The sequence below is a fragment of the Rhinolophus ferrumequinum genome, chromosome 10, assembly GCF_004115265.2.
Source record: "Rhinolophus ferrumequinum isolate MPI-CBG mRhiFer1 chromosome 10, mRhiFer1_v1.p, whole genome shotgun sequence".
Taxonomy (NCBI): domain Eukaryota; kingdom Metazoa; phylum Chordata; class Mammalia; order Chiroptera; family Rhinolophidae; genus Rhinolophus; species Rhinolophus ferrumequinum.
The window spans coordinates 25,744,646-25,768,245 of record NC_046293.1 but is presented as its reverse complement, the minus strand read 5'-3'; the positions used below and the strand labels follow the sequence as shown (position 1 = coordinate 25,768,245).

Below are 23,600 nucleotides of genomic sequence, written 5' to 3'. Positions count from 1 at the left end.
TGCTCACATCCAAGCAGGTCCTATGGGTCAGCCCCTAGTGTTGGAATCATGGGGAAAGAGAAGCTCTATTTCTGTTGGAGTGCTGAGAGGATGTGATATCAGCCTGTAGTTATTGGTGGCCATCTTGCTTTCATAAAACGAAAGCCCACCGAAGAATGACACCAGCTAAGAGGGAAGTAAGAAAAGCCAGGAGGTCAGGATAGATGTTTCCTGCTGAGGGTCGTAAGTATCAAGGTACAGCTTTGCCTGGAGCTATCTGCCTTTAGACTTCTTAGTTACATAAACTATTTCCTCCTGCTTTGATTGTTTGCTATTTTAAGCCACTTTGAGTTTCCCATCACTGGCTATCAAAAAAATTCTGGCCCTTCCAGCTTGCTAAATGGAACACTTTTGAACTACAACAGTATGGATTTAGATTCCCTTCAATGAAGAGCTTCCAGAGAACACTAAGATTCTAGTCCAATCTGGAGATCCAACTGGAGCCAGATTGCAAACCTAGATTCTGCTGCTTGCACTCTGGGAAGCCACATAATGTGGCTTGTCCACGTGATGAGACCTAAGGCACCTAGCCCCATGCCCAATGTTCTGTGGGTTCCTGAGACTTGGTAATTGCCATGTAGCCATTAGGAGACTCACAAAAGCAATTCGCACTTAAGGGAGGAAGGGGACCTTCCTTTACCTGCACCACCATACCCTCCTGGCTACCTGATACCCAGCATCTATTCATTTTGTTTTGCTTGGCAATTACAGAGTCATACTCATGTGACCACATGGGCAGTCCCAGATTCATAGGCTGGCATCTGGAGCTGCTACAGGGAAGGCCAAGAGCCTTCAACATCACCACCACCATCACCACCATACCTGGGATTGTTTCCTGCCTTTGGACCTTGGGGGAGCCTACTTTCCACTTGCTCACCAGAGGTCTTCTCCAGAATATGCAGAGAACTACACTCAGTTTGGAATGGGATGTGTCCATCACTGCCCTTTCCACATCTCTCTTGATGTACTTCTTTCCTTCCTTGGATGCCCCAAGAGATGGAACTGACAAAAAATCAACAGCTCAGCACTTGAAGCCATGCTTGAGGCTAGATATGACAACTGAGACCTCATACTTCATGCTGAAGAGCCTATAGATGCCTGCAGGGTCTGGAAGCGGTGCTTGGGCCCAAGTGAATCTGTAGTCTTTTTGATGCCTGGAGGCTTTTGGCTATGGGAAGGCGGGACAGGTGGTGAGGTCTTTGAGGTGTCCTAAAGGCCACTCTGTGCAGGCTCAGAGTGTACAGAGAAGAAAAGGCAGAGTCCTACCCCAGATGTGTTCACAGACCAAATATGGATGAGACAGCCAGACAGACAGAACCGCATAGCTCATGAGCTGCTTTCATGGGTCTTGGGCTGAGGATAGGAGTCAGAGACCCAAGTCTCCTGGGGAAACAGTTTTCAGTAGCCCATCTCCCCAGAAGAGAGGCTGCCCTCAGCAATTATAGAGAAGGGTGAGTGTGTCACAGTGGGGCAGAGGTACTGGACAGGATGGTCTGGAACAAATGCCCCAGAAAGAGGAGCTGGATATAAGGGACAAAGGTATGACAGAGCCAGGTTCTGATCTCAAGACTCAGATGAGATGGAGCAGGGTGCAGTGGAAAAGGCTTGAGTATATCTAGATGTTCATTAACTGGGGTCGTCAAGGCTTGGTAATTGCCATGTAGGCATTAGGAGACTCACAAAAGCAATTTGCACTTAAGGGAGGAAGGGGACCTTCCTTCACCGGCCCTACCACAGCCCCCTAGCTGCCCTGCATGCATATCCTAGACATACATTATTCTAAGTCACTTCTACTTGTCCCCTGCCTTCCTTGTCAGCCACCTCCCCACCACCCCCAGGACGAATTCTCATCCTTGGGGCTCACTTTTCAAATACAAGCTAACCAATCCACTGTTCACACCCCAACTACCTCCTCTTTGGACTCCAGGCCACTATCCCCCCGCCCTAATCACCCAGGAACAGGTACCAGGCAACTTGGGATAACCCTTATGCCACAGAGCTCATAAAATTACTCAAACCAGAGCATCTTAAGCCTGTTTATCCTACCTCGCCTATTCCTTCCTGCAGAAATGACAATACCTCCACTCCTTCTGCCCCTTGACTTACCCTGGGTTCTTCCCTGTGTGGCTCTGCTTGGAGTGGCTTGCCCCCTCCTCTGGGAACTGTGAGTAGCAAACTATCTTTTCAATGGCAGTCATCTCCTGATTTGTTGGCCTTACTGAATCTCACATATGCTATTTTAAATCACACAAGACATTTTGGAGACACTTAGTAATCAAATGAAGAACAAATGTACTATATACTACATATGTATATATCCTTTTATAAAATTCTCATTTAGTATATATTAAAATTCCTTTTCTCCATAAAATCACAGCCTCCATAAAAATAGAGGTCATATAGGAAATTACATAGACAAGATGCGATTCCTGGGATATCCTAAATATCCGTCTCTCCAAACTGAGCGCTCCAGCCAAGGCTTAACCAAACCCCAGTCTCTGCCTTCACACTGTGAGTGGAATTTGGTTGGTTTTTCAAACTAAGCTTTTAAACTTGTCAGCTTAGCAGGGAACTTGTCAGTTCTGAACTCATCTTTCTAGCAATAATCAAGTTACCCCGGGTGTGAGACAGCCTGTTCCATGAATTATATCATTAGAATCTGGAGATATTAGCAGGGAAAGAGCACAACATATTTCAAAACAAGCTGCTTGTTTTGGAGAGGAGGCGGTATACTAGTGTGGGAGGAAAAAACAAGATGATACCCCTGGAAGGTATTTGCTCCAGACTGGATCATACATGTTAGGTTTCCAGAAAAGCTCCAGGAGAGGAGAGTGGGCTGGCTGGAGCTGAGCTTGGCTGTCTGTCACCCCACGGAAGGCAGGGCTAAAAATCTCAGGCAGCTATGGTTCTTGGAGCAACTTGACTCATGCAGAAAAGTCCCCTATAAAACTACTGTCCTGGTTAAGATACAGTTCATTTGCTGTAACAAACAGCCCCACATGAGAGTGGCAAATAGAGTTTTGCATCTCGGTGCTACTTAATTTGGCTGTGCTGCTCCCGGAAGCTCCTCTCCTTCAATTCCCTGTCATCCCAGAGAAGCTGCCTTCATCTACAGGGGCCAGGTTGGAGTCCTGCCTCTAAGCTCACCCTTCTGGCAGCAGGATGGAGGGAAAAGAAGGAAGAAGGGCCTACTTCTCCCTCCTCAGAAATATCCTAGATGTAGCCCAAGTTGTTTCCCTTCCGATCCTGGAGGGAGAGCTTGGTCACACTCTCAGCCTAGCTGCAGAGGATGCTGGGAACTCTGTCGTCTTGGGTGGGTATGTGCCCAGCTGTAAGTCAGGTGTTTCGTTGCTCTGAGAACGAAGTAGACCGGGCTATTTATTGGGAGACAACTGGACGTCTTGGCCATATCCCTTTTAATGTTCTATTCTACCACTTGACCACTCCCTACATTGTTTTCTTTCATGTTATATGAAAGATTGTACATCAGACAAATTATACTAAGTCATTCATATTTCCAGAAACAGCTGAAAATCATGGGCTTGTGCGTATTTGTCATTAGATTTGCTGGCAAACGCTGGGGGTCTGACTGAATGAAGGTCTCTCCCACCCAGAGTCCACTGTGCTTATGACATCTTGTCTAGTGGAAGCTGATCATGTCATTCCCTGTTCACAGATCCTCTGCTCTTTGGAACAAACCTAAAGTTCTTCCTGTAGAACTGAACTTGGACTAACAAGGGAGGTCAGAGGCAGCCACTAGCCCAGACAGACAAGGTCAGAGTTCACAGGAGGAGAAAGTCTCCTTAGCAGAGTGTTCTATCATCAGAGCTGACTGCTTTCCAGGCCCTGACCTGGAGGCTGTTTAAGTTTGGAGATACAGAGCAAATTGCACAGCAGGGGTGGTCCTAGAAACAAGGAGTGCTGGTCCAACCCCCACTCCCCAGCCTCGCTTCCCACCTGTCTCGTATGTGCCTAACATTCCAGCTTCCTTTTGCCTCCCATACCTCTTTTTATTTCCTGTGGTAAAATGGCCGCATCAGAGCCACTTCCTGATGGGGAAAAGGGAAAGGCCGGACTCTTGCATTATAGTCAGGAAACTCAACTGCACAAGTAAGTGGTCCCTACGCCTCTTGGGGGCCCACACCCACATCACCTCTCTGACTCCCCACACAGGCTGGGTCATGGGTTTTTGTTTTCCTATTGTGAACCTCTTGGTCATAATTAACACAAACAACAGGACCCCTTCCCCTGTCCTGCAAATTTTAGGTAATACAAGTGTAGGAAGTTTTAACACAATTTTGCATTTCCACCCTGCAGTATGGCTCAGCCTTTTTCCTTTGGAACCACATTTGTTGCTGTTGGGAGTTACCATGATAATTCTCTTTTTAAAATTTAATTGTTCTGATTAAGTCCAAATACTACATCACCATACACTTCTCAAGCTGGAGGCTGTACAGCCCCAATTCTGTGCAGGAATGATGCAAAACAGTATCAGATACATCTTTCTGAAGCATAAGGTTTATTACAAGATTTGGAAAAAACAAGTACTTTAATAAGAACTTCCTCCTCTGTAAAACATGAAAGAAAAGAACAGCAGGGAAAGGGAGAAGGGCCCCAGGAAAAACAGTCCAGTCTCTGAAGTTTCACCTAGGTGGGCGCAGAGTTGCATACCTGCAGGGAGGGCAGCAATACTTTGATGAGTTTAAAAGACAAAGACATATACATATATGTGTATATTTACTAGAAGTGGAGCACAGCATTAGGAATAGAGACAGTAGAAATGTAATGGCTCTGTGCGATGTCAGAGGGGTAGTGGATGGGGGGAGGGGGGTTGACATAGTGTGAGGGATATAAATGACAAATGTCTAACTCTTACATTGTTTGTGCACCTGAAACTAATAAAAAATTATGGTGTGCAAATAAATGAAATGATACTGAAAAACAGAGAGCAAAATTCTTGACTCTTAATCTTTACCTACCTTTCATTTGAAATATCCTTGCAACTCATCTTGTATCCTCATATAATGAACTTGTATTAAACAACTGAGGATTTCAGTCTTATGTTAATCTCCACTGTCATAATTCCCATCTTTCCATTCAATACAGATAGTTTGTAATCAATTAAAAAACAACCAGGAGATAAGAAATCATTTTACTGACAAGGGACCTCAACTGAGTGAGTCCTAGAGTTTAATCAAATAATTTTTTAACACACATTTTTTTTCTCTTTCATTATCATACCCACTTCTATTGAATAAATGGAATCATGGAATGACATATATTTATAATGTTCCAATTATTCCCATTCTGTAAGTTCTATAGTAATGTAATAAAGTGAACATTAAGTTATAGGACATATCTTGGCTTCACCGTGTATTAAATACAACTCTAGGCATAAAACCTAAATCGTGAAGCTCAATTTCTTCTTTTTAACTGTGAGACTGATAATGATAGTCCATGCAAATCACAAAGTACATGTGAGACAAGATGAAAATATCTGATAATTTATTTTTCAAGGGCTATACAAATGAAATTCTGTCATTAATATCACTTCCTTCTCCACCTTTTGGTGCATTGTTTCAAAAGTGTAATGTGTAGAATTTCAGTAATATAGGTGTAAAATTAGAAATAGATCCTGGTTTCAGATTATATATGAAGTTAAACTTCAGATAGATCAAAATCTAAACGTGGAAATAAAAATAACAATACCTTGAGGAAAGATGCAACACCAGAGAATTGTTGATAGAGAGATTGACAGAGCTAAAGTCTTCAAGTTATCAGGGAAGTGAGAAGGGTTGGAAGATGACTGAAATAGTCAGTATTGTGTATGGATGTAGTAGTGTGATGTCAAGAGTCAGTGCTAGAAATTTTTAGAGAGAGAGTGAGGAATAATGGTCTGGAAATTGCAAACGGGACCAAAGAGGACTTTCAGGCTCAGTAAGCAGTACAAGAATTGTGGGAAATCAAGAAACCAACATGTGGGGTATCTGTGGGGAACTTAAAAGGAGAAGTGGTTTTGAGAGTCAGCATAGATGTTCAGAGTCTTACATATACACATTGCAAACTCTAGGAAACCACTACATGATTTTAAAAGGAGATATAATAGACATGCTCAGAAGAGAGAAATGAAATTATATAAAATGAGCAAATAGAACCAGAGAAGGCAGAAAAAAGGGAAGGGGGACAAAAGAATACAAAGAAGATATAAACATGGCAGATATTAATTCAACTATATCAACACTTTAACGGTGAATGATCTAAATACACCAATTAAAAGCTAGAGATTTTCGGAGCTGATACAACTACATGCTGTCTACAAGTAACCACTTTAATTATAAAGACACAGGTTAAATGTAAAGGGTGGAGAAAGATACATCTTTCTAACATCAATCAAAAGAAAGTTGGAGTAGCTATATTAATTTCAGACAAAGTAGACTTCAGAACAAGAAAAATTATCAGGGTTAAAGAGGGGTATTACATAATGATAGTCAATTCTCCAAGAAGATATAACAACCTAAATATGTCAGCACCTATCACATAACATCAAATTATGTGAGGCAAAAACTGGTAGAACTAAAAGAAGAAATGCTGTAGAGCCATAAAGGTAAAATGGGTGTCTTGTTATGAATAACTAGCCCCTTCCAACCAGGACCGCAAGACAGAATTTATGTTAATAAGATGAATTTTGGAAATCCCCTAAAGGGTGGGGGTTGGTTGCCAGCAACTAAGGCAAGGGAAAATTTAGACTATAAATATTGAGAGTTTGGTGAAGACTGAGAGTTTTGGTTTGGGTGGGGTGACTCTTTGCTAACATAAAAAGTATCTGAAGACTCCTTAGACATTTTCACCTACTGTGGACAAAGCAACTGGTCTGTAGTTGTCAAGAAGAGGTCTCAGATTGACAATCCTTGTGGCAGCTCAGCATGCCTGCTAACACTGTCCGTTTCTGTTCCCCAGCAACGTGCTGTAGCAACAGGGCACTTTTACTTTGCGGCTAGCTGGGAGTCAGCTCTTAGTCACCAATTCTCTCAAGTGCCTCTTCAAATGAAAAGGTCCACCTCATTTTAAAATTTGTACTTCATTCCTCTCATCTCCCCTTGCCTAATAGTGTGATTAATCTGTCATTGGTTTGAAGTAGGTCATTGCTCTATTTGTCTTATTGAGAGAGATTATCCTACATGCTTTGGTTTATGAAATTATTATAATTCTCACAGTGAATCTGTGCTAAATAAATTTCTGGCAAAGACAAAATCAGTTTCCGGAGCATAATTTTGCTGCCTCCATAAAACAAACAAAACAAAACAGTCACCCTGATTCTCTTAGGGCCTTGAGTGAAAATATGCTTTTTACTACCAAACACAACTTTATTAATCCAGTCAATGGACCAAGGTGTCATTTCAACTTTTAAAAGCTTTTATCTGAGATGGACATTTGGACAGGCTATTGATACTACAGTCATGTAATTTCTTTAACTAAGTTTTAAACGTATGAAATCAAGCAAACAGCTGAAAACATTCAAGCATCCTGACAAGAAGCACAATGAATAATAACTGTAGAGTATGACAAAAACTTTAATCATACTGTGCAAATAATAATCTAAATACAGTGAAAGAAGAAATAGCTGACTGTAGAAATGTTGACACTACCTTCATTTCAGAGTCTTGATAGGCAGTCAGAGGAACTTACTGAAGGAAATGTATAGATATAAATAATAAAAGTAGTTGTGATGAAGATGAAGGCACCTAAAGAAAGTGATGCCAGCCACAAACTTCCCATTAAAAGAACTGTTGGAACATTACATGTCTCTGAGAGCACAAAGGATAAAATGTTAAATGCTGACCCCAACATAGAAAGGAGTATGGCTATTTGCTAAAGCATGGAAAAGATGTTCAATCCGTATAGTAAGTTAGACCACAAGAAGAAGTTGTACCACTGTTCATACTACTCTTGAAAAATCAAATAAGCCACTTTAATTCTCAATGTTTCTAATATTTCAAAATTATAATATACTAATATTAACTTTACTATTTTTTATTTTCGTATAGATTTATAATCAACATTAATAGAGTTTTTAATGTTTTGATAAAAAGTTTTAAAGGTCACAAAACAATCTGATTCTGAGATTGTTTTTGCATAGTTTCAGTTTACATGGTAATTTTTATGTCTCACTGTATTATAATAAGCTAGAAGCGTTTGCATTTACTTGGCATTAATAATGTGGATATTATCTACTTTGTTTTCACAAACATTAACTACTAAAATCATTAGATTTTCCAATTATTTCATTTCTATTGAATACTGCAGTCTTCATTCACCATTTCAGCACTTGAAATATTTATCACGGCACCAAACCTATAATAAAAATATAAATAAAAATGAGTTGTGTGTTTTATTTATCTTGAAAAAGAGACAAATGTCTCATTAATACAATCCATTATTTCCAAAATGTATTATTCTTTTCTTCTTAGATTAGTTTAGTTAAAAGAGAAGAAAGTGACAATAGCTATGGTGATTCCTTACATTATTGTGAGAATTCACTAGAGCCCTCCAAAGCTACCTCTGGGCCTTCTGCTCCCAATTTCACCCAAGAGGTCACTAAGAAATCTTGGCTTGCCCAGGACACTGGTGTAATTATCTACAGAGCCCTCTTTCACTTTCAAAAGTGCTCTGGTTTGGACAATAAATCATATGGTCACCCTGATTATAACTCTCTTAAAATACCATCATAATCTTCCTTTAATAAAGTGTGTAAGCTTATATTTACTTAAGCAACATATAAAGTAGTAGAAACAAAGCAGTTTTCTTGGCTCCAAAGGAACACTTTATATTGCACAGAGTAATATCCCTGACCTTGATTTGATTTTGTGTTTATACCTTTTCTCCATTTCTCAGTGCCCTTGGAAAGCAAGGAGTAGCAAGGAGAAAGGAAGGACAAGGAAGTATAGCAAAACTTCTGAATTTCTACCTCCTGTGCTCTTAATTCGAAGGAACTTCTTTTATATAGCATAGACTTTTTGCTGTAAAAAGAATTGCCTGAGGTACAGAGAAATGCTCTCAGAATATCTTGCCTTCTCTTTATACATCTTTGACCATATATGGCGGATGCTGGTCACAGAAATGTCTTCAAAATTAGCATAGCAGATACTCCTTTATTTATTGACAAGATAAAAAGGACAGATTAACTCACAGGTCAAAATGCAAAAGTCTGAAACATTCTTTGCTGTCTTATTTGTCTTGGTCAGAGTACAATTCAGATCCCTCCAGGAGACAGGTGATGGAAGACAGCCAATGAACAGCTATATACAAAACAAACATCAGTTACTACTCCTTTGTACTACTGGAAGCTAATTCAAATACAACAAAACCAGATTCATGTCATCAAAATTCCACTCAACAATGATTTCACTTCTTTCTGGTTCTTTGTCCCCTTTCCCTGAGTGAAATTTTAAAACCTTCTTTAGTGTCAGGTCTCCTACTTAACACCATCACTACACTTTTAACGTTCAGCCGATGACAGGCAAAAATAGAAGGCATCAGATGAACTATGCCCCCAGTACCCCAAATACCACCATATCTATATCTATAGGGTTTCTAATTTTCTTTTCTCTATTCACTGTGCAATTGGTTCCCATTCATTCAATACTAGCCTTTCCAATAAGAACCCCCACTCTATTCCAACTTACTCTATCTTACTCTTATAATCTATCTTACTCTTGTCTCTGTCTTACTCTTTTAATCTTTTCCTCTTCATTGGGTCTTACCCTAAAGTAAGTAACACTGTCTTTAAAACTCTTTCTGGTATCATAAAATTTCCTTCGGGATATAAAAGATATCTTGTCTTCCACTAATTTCCAAGATTCTAAAGCGAAAACCCAGAGTTTGAGCTTGATTTTATTTCTACTTCCTCATTAAGATTTCAAGCCATCTCTATCCTCTGAGTACTGTACTTTTCATTTTTTATATATGTATCATAACTTCACTAAAATAAACATTTGCATAATTCTTAATTTATTGTTTTGGTTCACCTTAGGTAAAAGCTTCTGTAAGATTTATGAGGGCACAGTTTATTATTACATCCCCAGAACTTAGTCTATGTTGCAGACCTTTAGTAAACCTTTAAGAAATATTTGTTTGAAAAATAATAAAATGTTATTAATGTTCAACCCATATTACTTAATTTATAATACTCTTACCAGGGTCATCTTTTTATTGTCTACTAACTTTCTATTTTTAAACATATCTTGGGCTTTGGAGATAGGCAGACAAGGATTTGAGCCTGCATTCTGGTGCTTATTACTCATGTGACCTTAAGAAATTTATTTATCCTCTGTTAAATTCAGTTTCCTGATCTGAAATTTAGGGACAATGATACTTATATAGACTATTTTGAGGTTAAATAAAATATTAGATAGAAAGGTCTTTTCCAGTTTGGGGCTCATTAGAGGCATATAATAAATAGTATTTTTCATCACTCGTGTATTATATAACCTTTTTGTTGAGTTGTTTTCACTGTTGATTGTATTATTATTGAAATGCTTTTTCATTGGCTCCACGGCATCATACCTTCTTTTTGCTCCCTATTTCTTTAATGATTTATTCTTAAACAATTGTGCTAACTTTTTGAAATTTTTTTCTGACCCATTTGTAGTGTGAATATGTAGGATTCTATCCTTTGGTTTCTCCTTTCCTCAGTCTACCAATTCATTTTGGATGTTGTCACCCAAGCTATTGATTTTTTTTTTTTATTATTGACCACAACTCTTCCCTACCAGACTCAAATTCTCTTTGATGATGGAGCTCAGTACTTTATTCATTTTGTATTCCCAATTAAAAGAACATAGTAATCATTAATAAATCTTTGATAAATAAATTATATTTAGTAAAATTATGGGTGGATAATTAAAATAAAATCTCCACTACAGTCACCTTCCATTCAGCTCCAAGCTCAATTGCATTTTATGTCCATGAGATTCTCATAAGTGCCATAAATTTGACATATTAAAATTTACACTCAACATCAGTTCCAAACACCAAACACAAAAATACCACACATATAACTGATAATTTTTTTCTTGTGTGCAAATTCAAGACAGAAATCTTATTACAGTCTGTTCCCTTTTCTTCGTACCTCATACCTGATTAAGTTGTATCATAAAACAATTTTATCTCTTAATTTTTCTTAATTTCTTAACTGTTTCTCAATTGGTTTCTCTGATTAAGATATTTCTCTCCTTAATAAAGTAACATCAAAATAATACATTAACAATTAAAAAATCTCCTCTTTGACATTCTAAGTACTCCCTTTGTCTACAGAAAAAAACATTTTTTTTTTTTAATCAAACTATTAAAGAAACCTTGTACTTTAGCCAGGGTTAAAGTGTTCTCAGTATCATAAATGGTATACAATAATGAGTAAGACACATTTTCTACCTTCAAGGAGCTAGAAGTCTAGTAGAACAGGCACATTTATAGCTGTTAACTAAAAATATAATGCTGTGGAGATATGAAAAAGAAAGCCACTAATTAGGTTTATCATGATGGAAGCAGAATTTTCAAAGAAAGAATGAAGTTGACACTTGAAAATTGAGTTGGCATAATTGAGTTCAAAAGGGATAAAATAATAATTCAGGTAATAAAACCATACAGGGCAAAAATCACAAAGGCGTGCACAACATACAGGTTAACGCTGATGACAAAAATCTCTTGGGTTGGAGCCCACTATACATTACAGTAAATGAAATAAATAGATTGTTCTGGATAGAAAGGCTTTTTAGCATTTCACAGTTAGGAATTTGACATTTTTTTCTACACTCAAATGTTAATAAAATCAATAATAGCAAAACTATCACAAGCATTGTGGTAACTTTATCTGATTTGTTTCTTTCTATTTTAACTTTAATAACACTAAGTAGGGTCAAAACATGTGAAAATCAGATAAGTTATACAATTGTACCAATTGGATTATAGTCAAGAGTATAATTTTTCATCAGTGTACAACAATTTTAAGGGGGAGGAGTATCCCATGATTTAGTTTGCATCAATGATCCATTAAAATATGCCTCACAACTTAAAATAAATCATTACTCTCTTCTTTCTGATTCTACAAGAACCAGAAATCACAGGGAACAAGAAATACCAAAGAAATATATTTCCATAACTTACCTGTTGTGATATGCCTCATGGACTGGTAACTCTAAAAATTGTATATCCTTGCAAGGAAAGGGGCAAAGATGAAAGGCATGAAGGCCATTTATTAGGAACAGTCAAGGATTAATATTGTCACTCAGATTCTCCTTACCTGTACCTTAACAATACCAAGAAATTTCTGTGGACATACCACAAATCATAACACAGACCTGAGTTTTATCCTCTTCTTTCCCATTGTTCATATCCATTGATGAAGAGTGACCCTTTCTGCTGTCATCATGACATGCACATGACACTGAGTATGAGCAAGATCTGAGGTCTGGAAGACAAATGAGGAAAGTCTATGATACTAATACATATATGTGCATAATATGTGTGCACAGATATACAATCAGTAAGCGTATATATCAGAATTTTCAAACATCTGCATTATATATTGAAATGATTAACAAAAGTTATATATTGGATGAGATAATTGCTTAAAATATGAGAGAAGGAAGAGAATATGATCTGAAATGAAATGGGGTTTGGATCTGAAACAATTTGAGATAGAATAAAAATCATAGATACAAGAAAAATGATGATGACAAAATTTTTCAAAGCATTCAGAGAAAACTTCAGTATAGTTGGGTTGCTGCAACAGGACCCTAGTTCATATCTATTCTGCTAAATTTTCTATAAAAATCCCATCACTTCACTATTTCCAGTGATGTTTCTATAAGACTGTGCTTTAAAATGGCCAATATTTTTCCATAGCTTTCAGGTTAACTCTCCCCATTATCTACAGAAACCTTAATGACACTCCAATTTATCTCTTATTAGTCCACATTTATTTTGAATACCTTGAATTTTTCCTGAGAGTGCCATGCCATCACTCATCACTTTTATTTCAATATGCCTCCACTCCCAGCATTGAATATTGTACCCCCATCCAGTTTGGACTACTTCCTCCAACTATATTGTTTCTTGCGCTGTATATTTATGTTTCTGAGTACTTATTACACTTAAATTTAATTTTCTGTTTACTTGTATGCTTTTCCTATCATACCATAAGTTACTCAAGCCAAGGAATTGTTATAACTGGTATGCAAAAAACTTTATATTCTCAGGGTCTCCCAAGTGCTTGGCATATAGTGTGCAGTATTTTTTTTTTAATCTTTTTTTTAAGATAAGAAAGGAAAGAATGAAGAATGGAAAGAAGACAAATCAGTGAAAGGTGATAGGATTTTCAGGAGAGGAAAGGACATAGTTCCTCTCTAAAGAAATTGAATGAATGAACTATCTAGAAAAGGCTAAGTTTCTACTGTGATTGTTAGTGCCACACTTTATATCCAGCTTCATTTGAAAGGGAAAGTTGCCTGTTCAGACATTCCACCCTGATCTTTCACCCTGAAAATATCCAGACAGGTTTCTCACTTCCAGAGAGATCTAATGGAAAACTTACCCTCTTTATAATAACAGTAGAGTTGACCAGCCATCCCTTTCCTTCTTAAATATGAACAGAAAAGCAAGAAGTATTAGGTATATCAGAGCACCAGCAGACAAAAGAGAATTCCCATGATAAAAGAAAAAAACCTGTATCCTACCCCCCAAAAAAACTAAATTTAGGAAAAAGAAGACTCCTCTAATTAACACATTTAGATGACCCCAAAAGATATTATACTCATATACATAAAGTAAGAACAGAATGCTACAAAAAACAGAAATCTCAAGAATCACGTAAGGTTTTATCAGATTAAAAAAATGTGATTGTCAAAATCATAATCAATAGAATGATTGAAAAATAAAGTTTAGGAAATCTCTTATAACCTAAAACCAAAAAAAAGAAAATACAGAGAAGAGATGACAATCTGCAAATCTTAACATTCAAAGCAGAGAAGTCATGAAAAGAACAGAGGAAATGGAGTGAAAAAAACAAGCTTATTAGTAATACCACATATTTTCCCTAAATTTGAAAGACATAAACTTTCAGACTGAGAAGGCCCACAGATTGCACAGCAAAGAAACGATTAGAAAATACTCATACCCAGAATATCCTAAAATTTCAGCTCCCCCAAATGAAGAAAATATCTTCAAAGCTAAAGTCAGGTCATTTTACGGAATGAAAATTACACTGGAAACAGACTTCTTATTAATACCATTGTTTGCTAGAGACAATGAAGCAATGTATTTAAAATAATATTCTCTAAGAAACTAATTGTTAACCTCAAATTTATATCTAGCCAAAATAAAGACCTTCTTAGATATGCAAGTATACAGAATATTTATTTCCTATAAACTCAGCTAAAGTCTATTAAAATAGGAGCGTAAATGGGAGAGTAAAAGAAGAAAAAGGAAGAAAGAAGGGATACAAGAAAACTGAATCCAAACCAAGAAAGAAAAAGAAGAAGAGAGATTAGTTTGATAAAAATAATAGCAAAACATGTAAAAAAACTAAGTCAAGAAAGACAAAAAAGTGTATTTTTTATAGAAAGATTTATAAATGGTTACCATATTTCCATCTTTTTTTCCCCAGGAATATTTCAAGATTTTCAACCCAGTGAAAGGCCAGGGAAAATGGAGAACCCTAAATTATTGATGAGACGATAAGAAACAGAGGTCATTTCACTCACCCTTTTTCTTCTGCTTTAAGTCTTCAGAGTATTTTGAGATAAAGTTGTTCAACACTTTTAATGTGTTTTCTAACATATTTTTTAAAGTGATATGCTCACTTGAGACATTTTTATATATATCCATGTACAGTGTTGTATTTCTCTCCAACTGTTGTACTATGCTTCGTTGCCCATCATATGATGTTCTGTTGCTGAAGAAGAGTTCCTGGTAATCTGTAATTCATAGCAAGAGATTAATGACTTTACACAAAGTCTTCCAATAAATTATATTAATATCATAATCAGTTATTACTTAACAATTTAATAAAAAATATTAAGTTGGTGCAAAAGTAATTGCGATTTAAAAGGTTTAATTGTGATTTAAAAGGTTTTTGCGATTTTAATTGCAAAAACCTCAATTACTTTTGCACCGAGCTAATATTAAAATGATAGCTACATACATGTAAAACACTAACCTTATATACTTTTAAGATTAAAATTAATTGAAATAAAAATGATTTATGTTGCTCAATGAAGCATTTCCTTATTTAAGGAAATGGCAAATAAATTAAAATGCAAAACAAAAAACATCCCTGTGAAGTAGAGATTTCAAAATAAAAGATAGTGTAATTCAGTTAGTTAAAAAAACTGCAAATCACACTTTTCAGACTAGGTGGCACCAGAATATATTGGTGAGCCTATGTGTTGTGGGTCTGAGTTTCCTGAACAGATATAACCATAATTTAACTATGGAGACTTGACGAACACCTGCCTCAGAATTTTAAAAAAAGCAAAAGACAGAGATCATGTCTCTACGAACTTCAGAACACTCAGAAAACTTTATAATTTATCCATTTTGTGGATTATTATAATATAATCTGGTTTTCTTGATAGACGGATGTTTACCTGGCAGCCTTGCAACTTAATAGGATCTTTCGTTTTTAATTAAAGTTTTTTGAGGATTAAATGAGATAAAAATCACAAAGAATAAGCATTCAAGAAAAATTAGCAATTATTGTAATAATTACCCTTTTTCTATTTCCTAAGGATGCTTTTGTACTCATTGTTGTAGGAGGAAATGGAGCTGGGAGAGTATTTCCCACTAGTATCCAGGCTTGGCAAGAGATGCTCCCAAAATATGGAGTGCTTAAAAAAGCTTTTTAGTTCTCAAATAAATAATTAAGGGATATTTAAAGAAAAAAAATTATTGCCGGGGTTGGGAAGGTATTCAAAGAAGAGAAAACATGATTAATATAGCAAAGGATAGAAACATGAAAGGCAAAAGGTATTAAAACCATAAAGTACAAAATAAAATGATAGATATATGATCAAATATTCTCCACTGGTCACTTCAAGCTGCTCAGAACTGAAAAACTTTGGACACCCTGATCCTGGAAATTGAGAAAAAAATGTAACCATAGGATATGTTTGGGGTAAAGATTAGGTGAGCTAATGCATGGGAAAACATTAGTACTCAAAATATTAAGTACTATGATGTTATCAGAGAATTTATTTAAATTATTAAACGAAATATTGATATAAAATTATATTTACTTTATGATGCCAAAGATATTAATGTATGTCTCTATATTATAATAGCTGTTACCTACCATTGGTGTATTGCTTTTACTAATTGCTTTTACTTTCTTCTTGTCTACATGTGTATTTTGAAGTTTTGGCAATGCACGTATATTAGATCTTTATTGAAAAAGACACCTTTTTTTCTTAAATGTGGAACAAAGTGCTGATAAGGGTAAATTGAGATTTGCTTCTCTTATAAAGAAACTTCAGCTTTGATATTACAAAGCCTGCTATCTCCCATTTGTTTATTCATCTATTTATTTATTCACTCATTTGTTTATTTACTTCACACATCCATTCAACCAAAAAAGACAAAGAATGAATAAGCCAACATCTGTGCCCTTAAGAAGCTTGCAATATATTGGAGGAAACAGATCCTGTCCACCAATTGTTATACTAATGCCAGGAACTTTTGAATCAAAAAAATTCTAGAAAAAAAAATTTATCATTTGGGAGAAATTATCTTTCAAATGACATCATCATGAAGCCAGATCACATTCATCTGAAATTTCGCGATTCCTAGGAGAAAATAACTGGCTATTAATGAAAAGAAAAAAAGCAAGTAATGATAAAGGCATCTTGAAAGATGTTTGCAGTAAGAATGAGTTGGGCAAGGAGAAAATGTCATGAAAATGGAGAATTTGTTTCAAACAAATGAAATCATGAAAACTCTCCAGGTATAAATTAAACTTTTGTTGTTGCTCTGATTTTACAGATAAATAGGCTTTACAATACTCTCTTTAGCATTAGTTGCCATTGAGGGAATCTGATATTAAAATACCCTCAAGAGACTGACTAATGTTATATGGTCAGACAGAAATGAAACCTGTTTTCCTCTCCATTTATCTTGAAATTTTATATGAATGTTTCTCAGGACTTGGATTCATTTGTGATGTGCCTAATAAAACCAAGGGACAGCCTGAGAAAAAGTGGAAACTTACTCATTAAGATCAGGGTTCCCAGTGCAACCAGCACTGCTAAATTCAGCATCAGCAAAATGAAAGCAACAAGATGCCACACTTTCGATGGAGTAGTATGACCTATGAGGAAGCACAGATTCAGGAAGATGACATGAAGGAACACATTTTATGCTGCTTCCTCTTTCCTTAACCCCTCCATCCCCTACATTACATTATTTTTGTAATGAAAAAAAGTTTCTTGTAAAGTCAAGCAGTCATCGTTTATATGCAATCAACGTGAATACATCTCTATATTCACATCTAACACTGAAAATGCTTAATTTTAAGTAAATGTGATTATATGACATATTCTGGATATTTTTATGGACACTTTTTGGTGTCCTATTTTCCTAATCTTGCTTTCATTAATCTAATATATATAGAGAGATATAGATATAGATAGTATATTATAATATATATAATATAATATACAATATGTATTCAATGCTTAAATTAATACACTTGTTTAATATATGAATATATATATGTAATTTAAGTATTGAATCATTTTCGTATTTATTGGATATTTTGCTAGGTATTGTATAATAACAAAAGTAATGTATTAAAATCTCGGAGTTAAATTTATTTCAAATAAAATCTCGTTGACTGTCTAATAATTTTTGCTTCATATATTTACCTCATATTTTTGATACATACAGGTTTATGTTTCTTAGATGTCCTTCACAAACCATGTATTTGCGCATTATATAACATACTTTTTTCACGATTTAACGATTTAGTCTAGATTTAGTCTAGATTTAATATTTATTTTATATTTTTCACTTGTTAATTTAAAAGTTTTACTTGTATATCTTTCTCCTTATACTAATTACTAGCCCTTAAACACATATTTTCCTGCTATGTTATGAAATAAGGCACCAATTCTACTTCCTTCACCAAAGTGCTCTAATCATTCACTGCTTCTGAGTTATAATAATATAGTATTGATATATAATTACCAATCCCACTGTCAAACCTGAACTTTTATATCTTTATTCCCTCATCTCTTCTCTCCCTAATGTTTTACAGTGAGAATTTAGTAAAATTTGTTCTAGACTATTATAGATTTTCTCCTGCAATATATTTATTTCATTGCAAAAATAATTTAGCACTTTTGTTATAGTTTTTATTATAGTCATTCCATTTTCAGCTATTACTTTTTTATTTGCCTCTAAAATTTCCCTTATTTTAAGATCTTATTAATTCCTCTGTCTGGAAATTTTCTCCAGTATTTTTCTCAGATGGAGTGTATGATAATTTTTTAGTTTGCTAAAATGGATGATTTATATATTTTCTGAATTTGGGAAAAGTAAATGGCAGTTATTTCTTCTCCATATTTCCTCTGTATTAGAAGGTATCTAATTGTTCTTTAATTATTCCCTTGTTTATATCTGTTCTTTATCATTTTTCTGAAATCGTATTATTTACGTACTCAATCACTTAGCCTTATTATCCAAGTCCATCATGATTTTCATATCTCTTTAATGTTGAATAATTTATTTTGTATGATCTTCCAGGACATTTAATTGGGCCCTATGATCTTCACTCTCTTTCAACTCATCTACTAAAGTTATTACAGTGAAAGTTATGTTATTTCAATTTAAAATTTGTGATGCCATAATTTAACATGTTAAATGATCTTATTATGTTGGTTGTTTAATTTGGTTATCTTTCTTTTCCAGGGATTATATTTGACTAGGCCCTTACTCTTTGGGGTTTTTGTCTTTTTCTTTCCTCCTCTGGCCTCTGAGTCCCCTAAAATCAGTAGCTGTTTTTGTTGGTTTTCCCTTAGTTTTACTTCCTCTTGGGTTTGAGATCTAGCTTTGGAGTACTTTGAGATGTGTTAAACCTATGAGTGATGGAAAGCAAGCTTGTTTCTTTCACGATGTGTCATTGGCATGCCAGATGACAACCTGTTAATTCTGTCCCATAAAAGAAGAAACCTGGTCCAATGTCATCTTGGATGCAAAGTCTAGCACTCTCTATGATTTTGGATTACAGAGGAACTGTTTTACATGTCTATTCAGTTTGCATACTAATCCTCTGAGACCAGAAAGCAAGCAAATCCTTAGAAGACCACACACACAAAGTTTGACACCACCTTTCCTCTACAGAGCCCAATAATCTCAAGACACTAGGCCCTTTTTCATGGACCACAGAGGCCTGTCTCTTCCCCTAAGCTTTCTTTTCTATGAATCTCTTAATGAGCACAAAGGTAAACAAATCCATCACCTTTTCTCCTCATTGGAATCCCGTAAGAGTTTTGGATATATACATACCTTCAATGCCCTGCCTGTGCTAGCTTCATTCAGGGGAGTTCTTTGAGAGTAGGAAATGAGAAAGAAGGGCAGACTAAAAGTGCATTTGGACTGATTGAAATAGTGATTACAAATAATTCTGAAATTAATCATTATGGATAGATCTCATTCCTTTACCTTGGTTTTCTCTAAAACCTCCAACAAACTTTAGAATGGAGGTTAAAGAAGGCATAGATTCACAATAAGAAAAAGAAAGGAAACCAAAAAAATGAAACATTGCAAGGTCGATCGCAGATACAAAAGCTACAAGTAACTTTGCGCCCTTAGAAACTGAACCAAAGTCGGCATTGAAGAAACAAAAGAAACAAGCTCACTCTCACTTAAGAACTCACCCCCCCACCCACCCACCCCTTCCCACAAGCTCCATCAATTGACACCTGGTACCATGAGTGATCCTGAAAATTGAAAAAGTACCTGAAAGTCTATGTAAGATACAGGTAGACTCCCTTCACCTTATGTATTCTCCCCCACCTCATACAACTGAGTTAACTTCTCTGATCTATTCTCATAAAAGTCTGCCTGAGCAGAGTATTGGAAGAGTCATCTCCAGAGCATTTAACTGGCCCAAGAGAGAGCAAAAAAACCTGCAGAATTAACTATTTCATTTCAGTGAATTGTCCCAGTCATGAAGGCTACAATTTAACAAGCCTATCTCATATACACGGGGGTCCCACAAAATGGATTTGGTATCACACTCTTAAATGAATACAGGCAACCAAGGATAACCAGATATTTGAAGAAAGCTACCAACATGAAAGACTACGAAAAAAATAAAACACAAACAAGAGGAATTTAGAAGAAGCAGATTTAACACAATGAGAAAACTTCCAAAGTTCTGAATATACACTTCCTGTTGGAAGTGTATATTTCTTATAAAGTTAAACATACCCCATCCAACCCAAAATTCTACTCCTAGGTAGATGTTTACCTAATAAAATTTCTAAAAATATGTCTACGTAAAGACTTGCACATCATAGCAACTATATGTGGGGACAGAGCTCCAAAAAAGCAGTTTCCAGGCTCTCGGCCTCACATAGAAAGGTGCTGGGCTCAGGTAGTAAATGGCCATCGACTGTGATCAAATGGCCATCAGCTGTGGCTAGTTGGCCGTCAGCTGTAACCATGGAGCCATTGGGCACTAATATAACTGCCGTGGCTAGGCTAGCAGAAAATGGGGGCTAGCAAGAAGATGGTGGCTGAGCCTGCAAGTGGAGCAGTGAGGGTTGAGAATTGTGTGGCTCCTGGTTCCTGTTCTCCAACACAGCCGCCAGTGAGAGTATAGTGGTGTGACTCCCCTACCTATGGCTCCGTGGATGTTCCTTTTTGGCCTCACCATGTCCTGCGTTCTTATGTGGGGAGCTGCAGGCCCTGCAGGCCGCCCTGCATGACACTATATTATACTAGCCCCAAACTGAAGCAACTGAAATATCCTATATCTATAGGATAGCAAACCGACATATCTATAGGTGAATGGATAAATATTGTGGTGTTTCAGTTTAACAGAATACTAGTCAGCAATGAAAAAGAATTAACTACTGCTACACACAACATGGATGAATCTCAAAAACATTATGCTTAGTAAAAAAAGACAGTCACGAAATGTATGTTATTTGAATGTATTTATATACAATTGTAGACCAGGCAGAATGGTCTAGGAAGACAGAAAGGAGATCAGTGATTACCTGCAGCTAAGACTGGTGGTGACGATGATGGGGAGAACTCGGGAGGCACACAAGGTGTCTCTCAGTGGTGACAGAACATCGGATACCTTAATTTCGCAGTATATAGGTATGTATTTGTTAAGTACAATGAAATATACATTTAAAGTGGGTGTGTTATTTTGTATTTAAATTATATTTCAATAATATTGGCTTTAATATACAATTTTTAAAATTATCAGAGAAGTTAGATAAGATTTGCATCCACACACAAGAAGAGAATGTTATAATAGAAGCCTTTAGAAAAAAACAATTTGTTGAAATAAAATGATACCAGGAACACATTTTTGACAGGAAAATTAAAGACAATTTAAGAAAATCACCCAGGACATATAACAAAAGAATAAAATTGATTTTAAAAAAAGGGAGGGAATTAGTAAATGAGATGTAATATTATAAAAATAAGAAAAATCCAGAAAAGGATATGAAAACTCTAGTGGTGCATCAAGAAAATAATAAAAAAGAGATGGTTTCCCATAACTAAAGGACATGGGTTTATCATCTTGCGTTTATCCTCCTTACTGCCTTTCTCAAAATTTTTCTACCTTTCATTTTTAAAAGTAATCTTTAATTTTTATTGCTCCAACATCTCCCACAATGTCCTTAGTTTTCCCCCTTGACCCAGTGGCTCTATTTATTCAGATAGATCTTACCTCTCACAGCTCTACTCCCTGCCACCTCAGTTGTGCCCTCATTTCTCCCTGTTTCATTTCCAGCTGCACCATCCAGCTCCAATTCTGGCACTTCATGATTATCTTTTCAGAGAGAAAAAGTGAAAGCGTTAAAAAAGAAATCACTCTTTGCCCTAGTGTTCTTTTTGCTTTCTATCTGTCTAGATATTCCCAGTGTTTCTAGCTTGATTCTGATAGATTTTTTAATAGACAAACTCTTTGTGACCTTTTACAAAAATGGAATTCAAACAACATACCCAGATGTATGTAAAGGGATAAAATTCTTTCATAAGAATTTTAATAACAATTGTTAATTATTATTAGGAAATATGTGTCTGAACATAAATTGCATCTCTAGTTTTATAAGCACCTTAAGTCAGTTGCCTATGATATTAATTGGATGGTGAGGATGCAGTACTTCTTCCTAAATACATACAATGTCTTCATCAGATGTCATAAAGATGACTCTATTTGGGGAAACTTGCCTCTAAAACATTATCCATTAAGCTGATGCCTAAAACTCTATAATCAGATTTGTTCATAGGGAGTGCTTTTTTTGTTTGTTTTTTCATCATTTGAATATAAAATATTTTGGGGTAAATTAAAAATTCTACATAAACATAGAAGATATTTTATATATGACCAAAAGGACTTAAAAAAAGTTTAAAAAACATACAAAAGTATAAAAATATGTAAATAACAAAAATAATCCCAGGAATAAAGAAGAAACCATATATCCCATAGCAATAAAGAATTTCGGTAAATATGGTTTTGATGTTTTCAAAAATTATCTTTCTACTGTTTCATTGTTATCTCTAAATTTCCAGGGATTGAACTGCTGAATAAATCGGGCTACAATTACGTGGATTGGAATTATATTATGTTGAGATAAGGAATCTTCAGCCTTATTCCTTCGCAGAAAGAAATAAATGTTTACAAACATCATCACTGAGCAGAGTGCCATGGTCTTGTAACTCTCATAGCATATGTCTATTTCATATTTTTAGCAATTAAATAAAAACCCTAGAAAGTTTTGCTCATGCTATTACTGTTTTTCCATCCCTTACTAGCCTAAAATAAAAATATATATATAAGAAATGCTATTTTGGTGACACTAAACATCTGGATTTCCAGAGGTTTAGACCACAGTCTTTTCACACACTGTGATGATCTTACAAACTAAATAAGATAGATAAACTATGCTCTGGCATAGAGACTTCATTATGAAATAGCATTCCAAAATCAAATGTTAGAAGAGTCTAACAGTCTTGAGTTGGAGACAGGAGAACCCACCAGTATTGGTGAATAATCTCTTCTCTGGTCTGTCTGATCCTGTATAGTGGATCTTACCTGTTCTCTTGAGACTGCAGCTCTCCTGGGATTTCTCTGTCTTAGATGCATTTGGAAATTTGAGAGTAGCATAAGTCACTTCCTCAGGCATTGCTGAACAAATAAAGCACAATTCAGTCACTTTGTGTGTTGTACTATCAGACTGAAGTTCACAGAAGCTGCTGCTGTGGGGTGTTCTGTGCACTCAGGAACTAGATGAGTGAGCTACCTTTGTAAACACTAAGCA

The 23,600-nt window shown here is 35.8% G+C and overlaps 1 protein-coding gene across 1 annotated transcript; it reads right to left on the bottom strand.

Annotated features, from left to right (window-relative positions):
- Positions 1 to 565: 565 nt before the first annotated feature.
- On the bottom strand, positions 566 to 23,600 carry LOC117028758 (uncharacterized). Its single transcript, XM_033117645.1, has 7 exons — positions 23,375 to 23,600; positions 22,007 to 22,108; positions 17,300 to 17,398; positions 14,799 to 15,011; positions 12,396 to 12,505; positions 9,227 to 9,335; positions 566 to 1,041 (listed from the first exon to the last, which is right to left on the bottom strand). The coding sequence occupies exons 1-7, from the start codon at positions 23,463 to 23,465 to the stop codon at positions 566 to 568; spliced, it is 1,200 nt and encodes a 399-aa protein (XP_032973536.1). The 5' UTR covers positions 23,466 to 23,600.

Coding starts and splice junctions, on each gene's coding strand:
- LOC117028758 (XM_033117645.1), bottom strand. CDS start 23,465: ATGCCTGAGGAAGTGACTTATGCTACTCTCAAATTTCCAAATGCATCT. Junction 22,109..23,374: donor CTGCAGTCTCAAGAGAACAG/GTAAGATCCACT, acceptor CTCTCTGAAAAG/ATAATCATGAAGTGCCAGAA. Junction 1,042..9,226: donor AGACTTTTGCATTTTGACCT/GTGAGTTAATCT, acceptor ATTTTTTGTCAG/TTCCATCTCTTGGGGCATCC.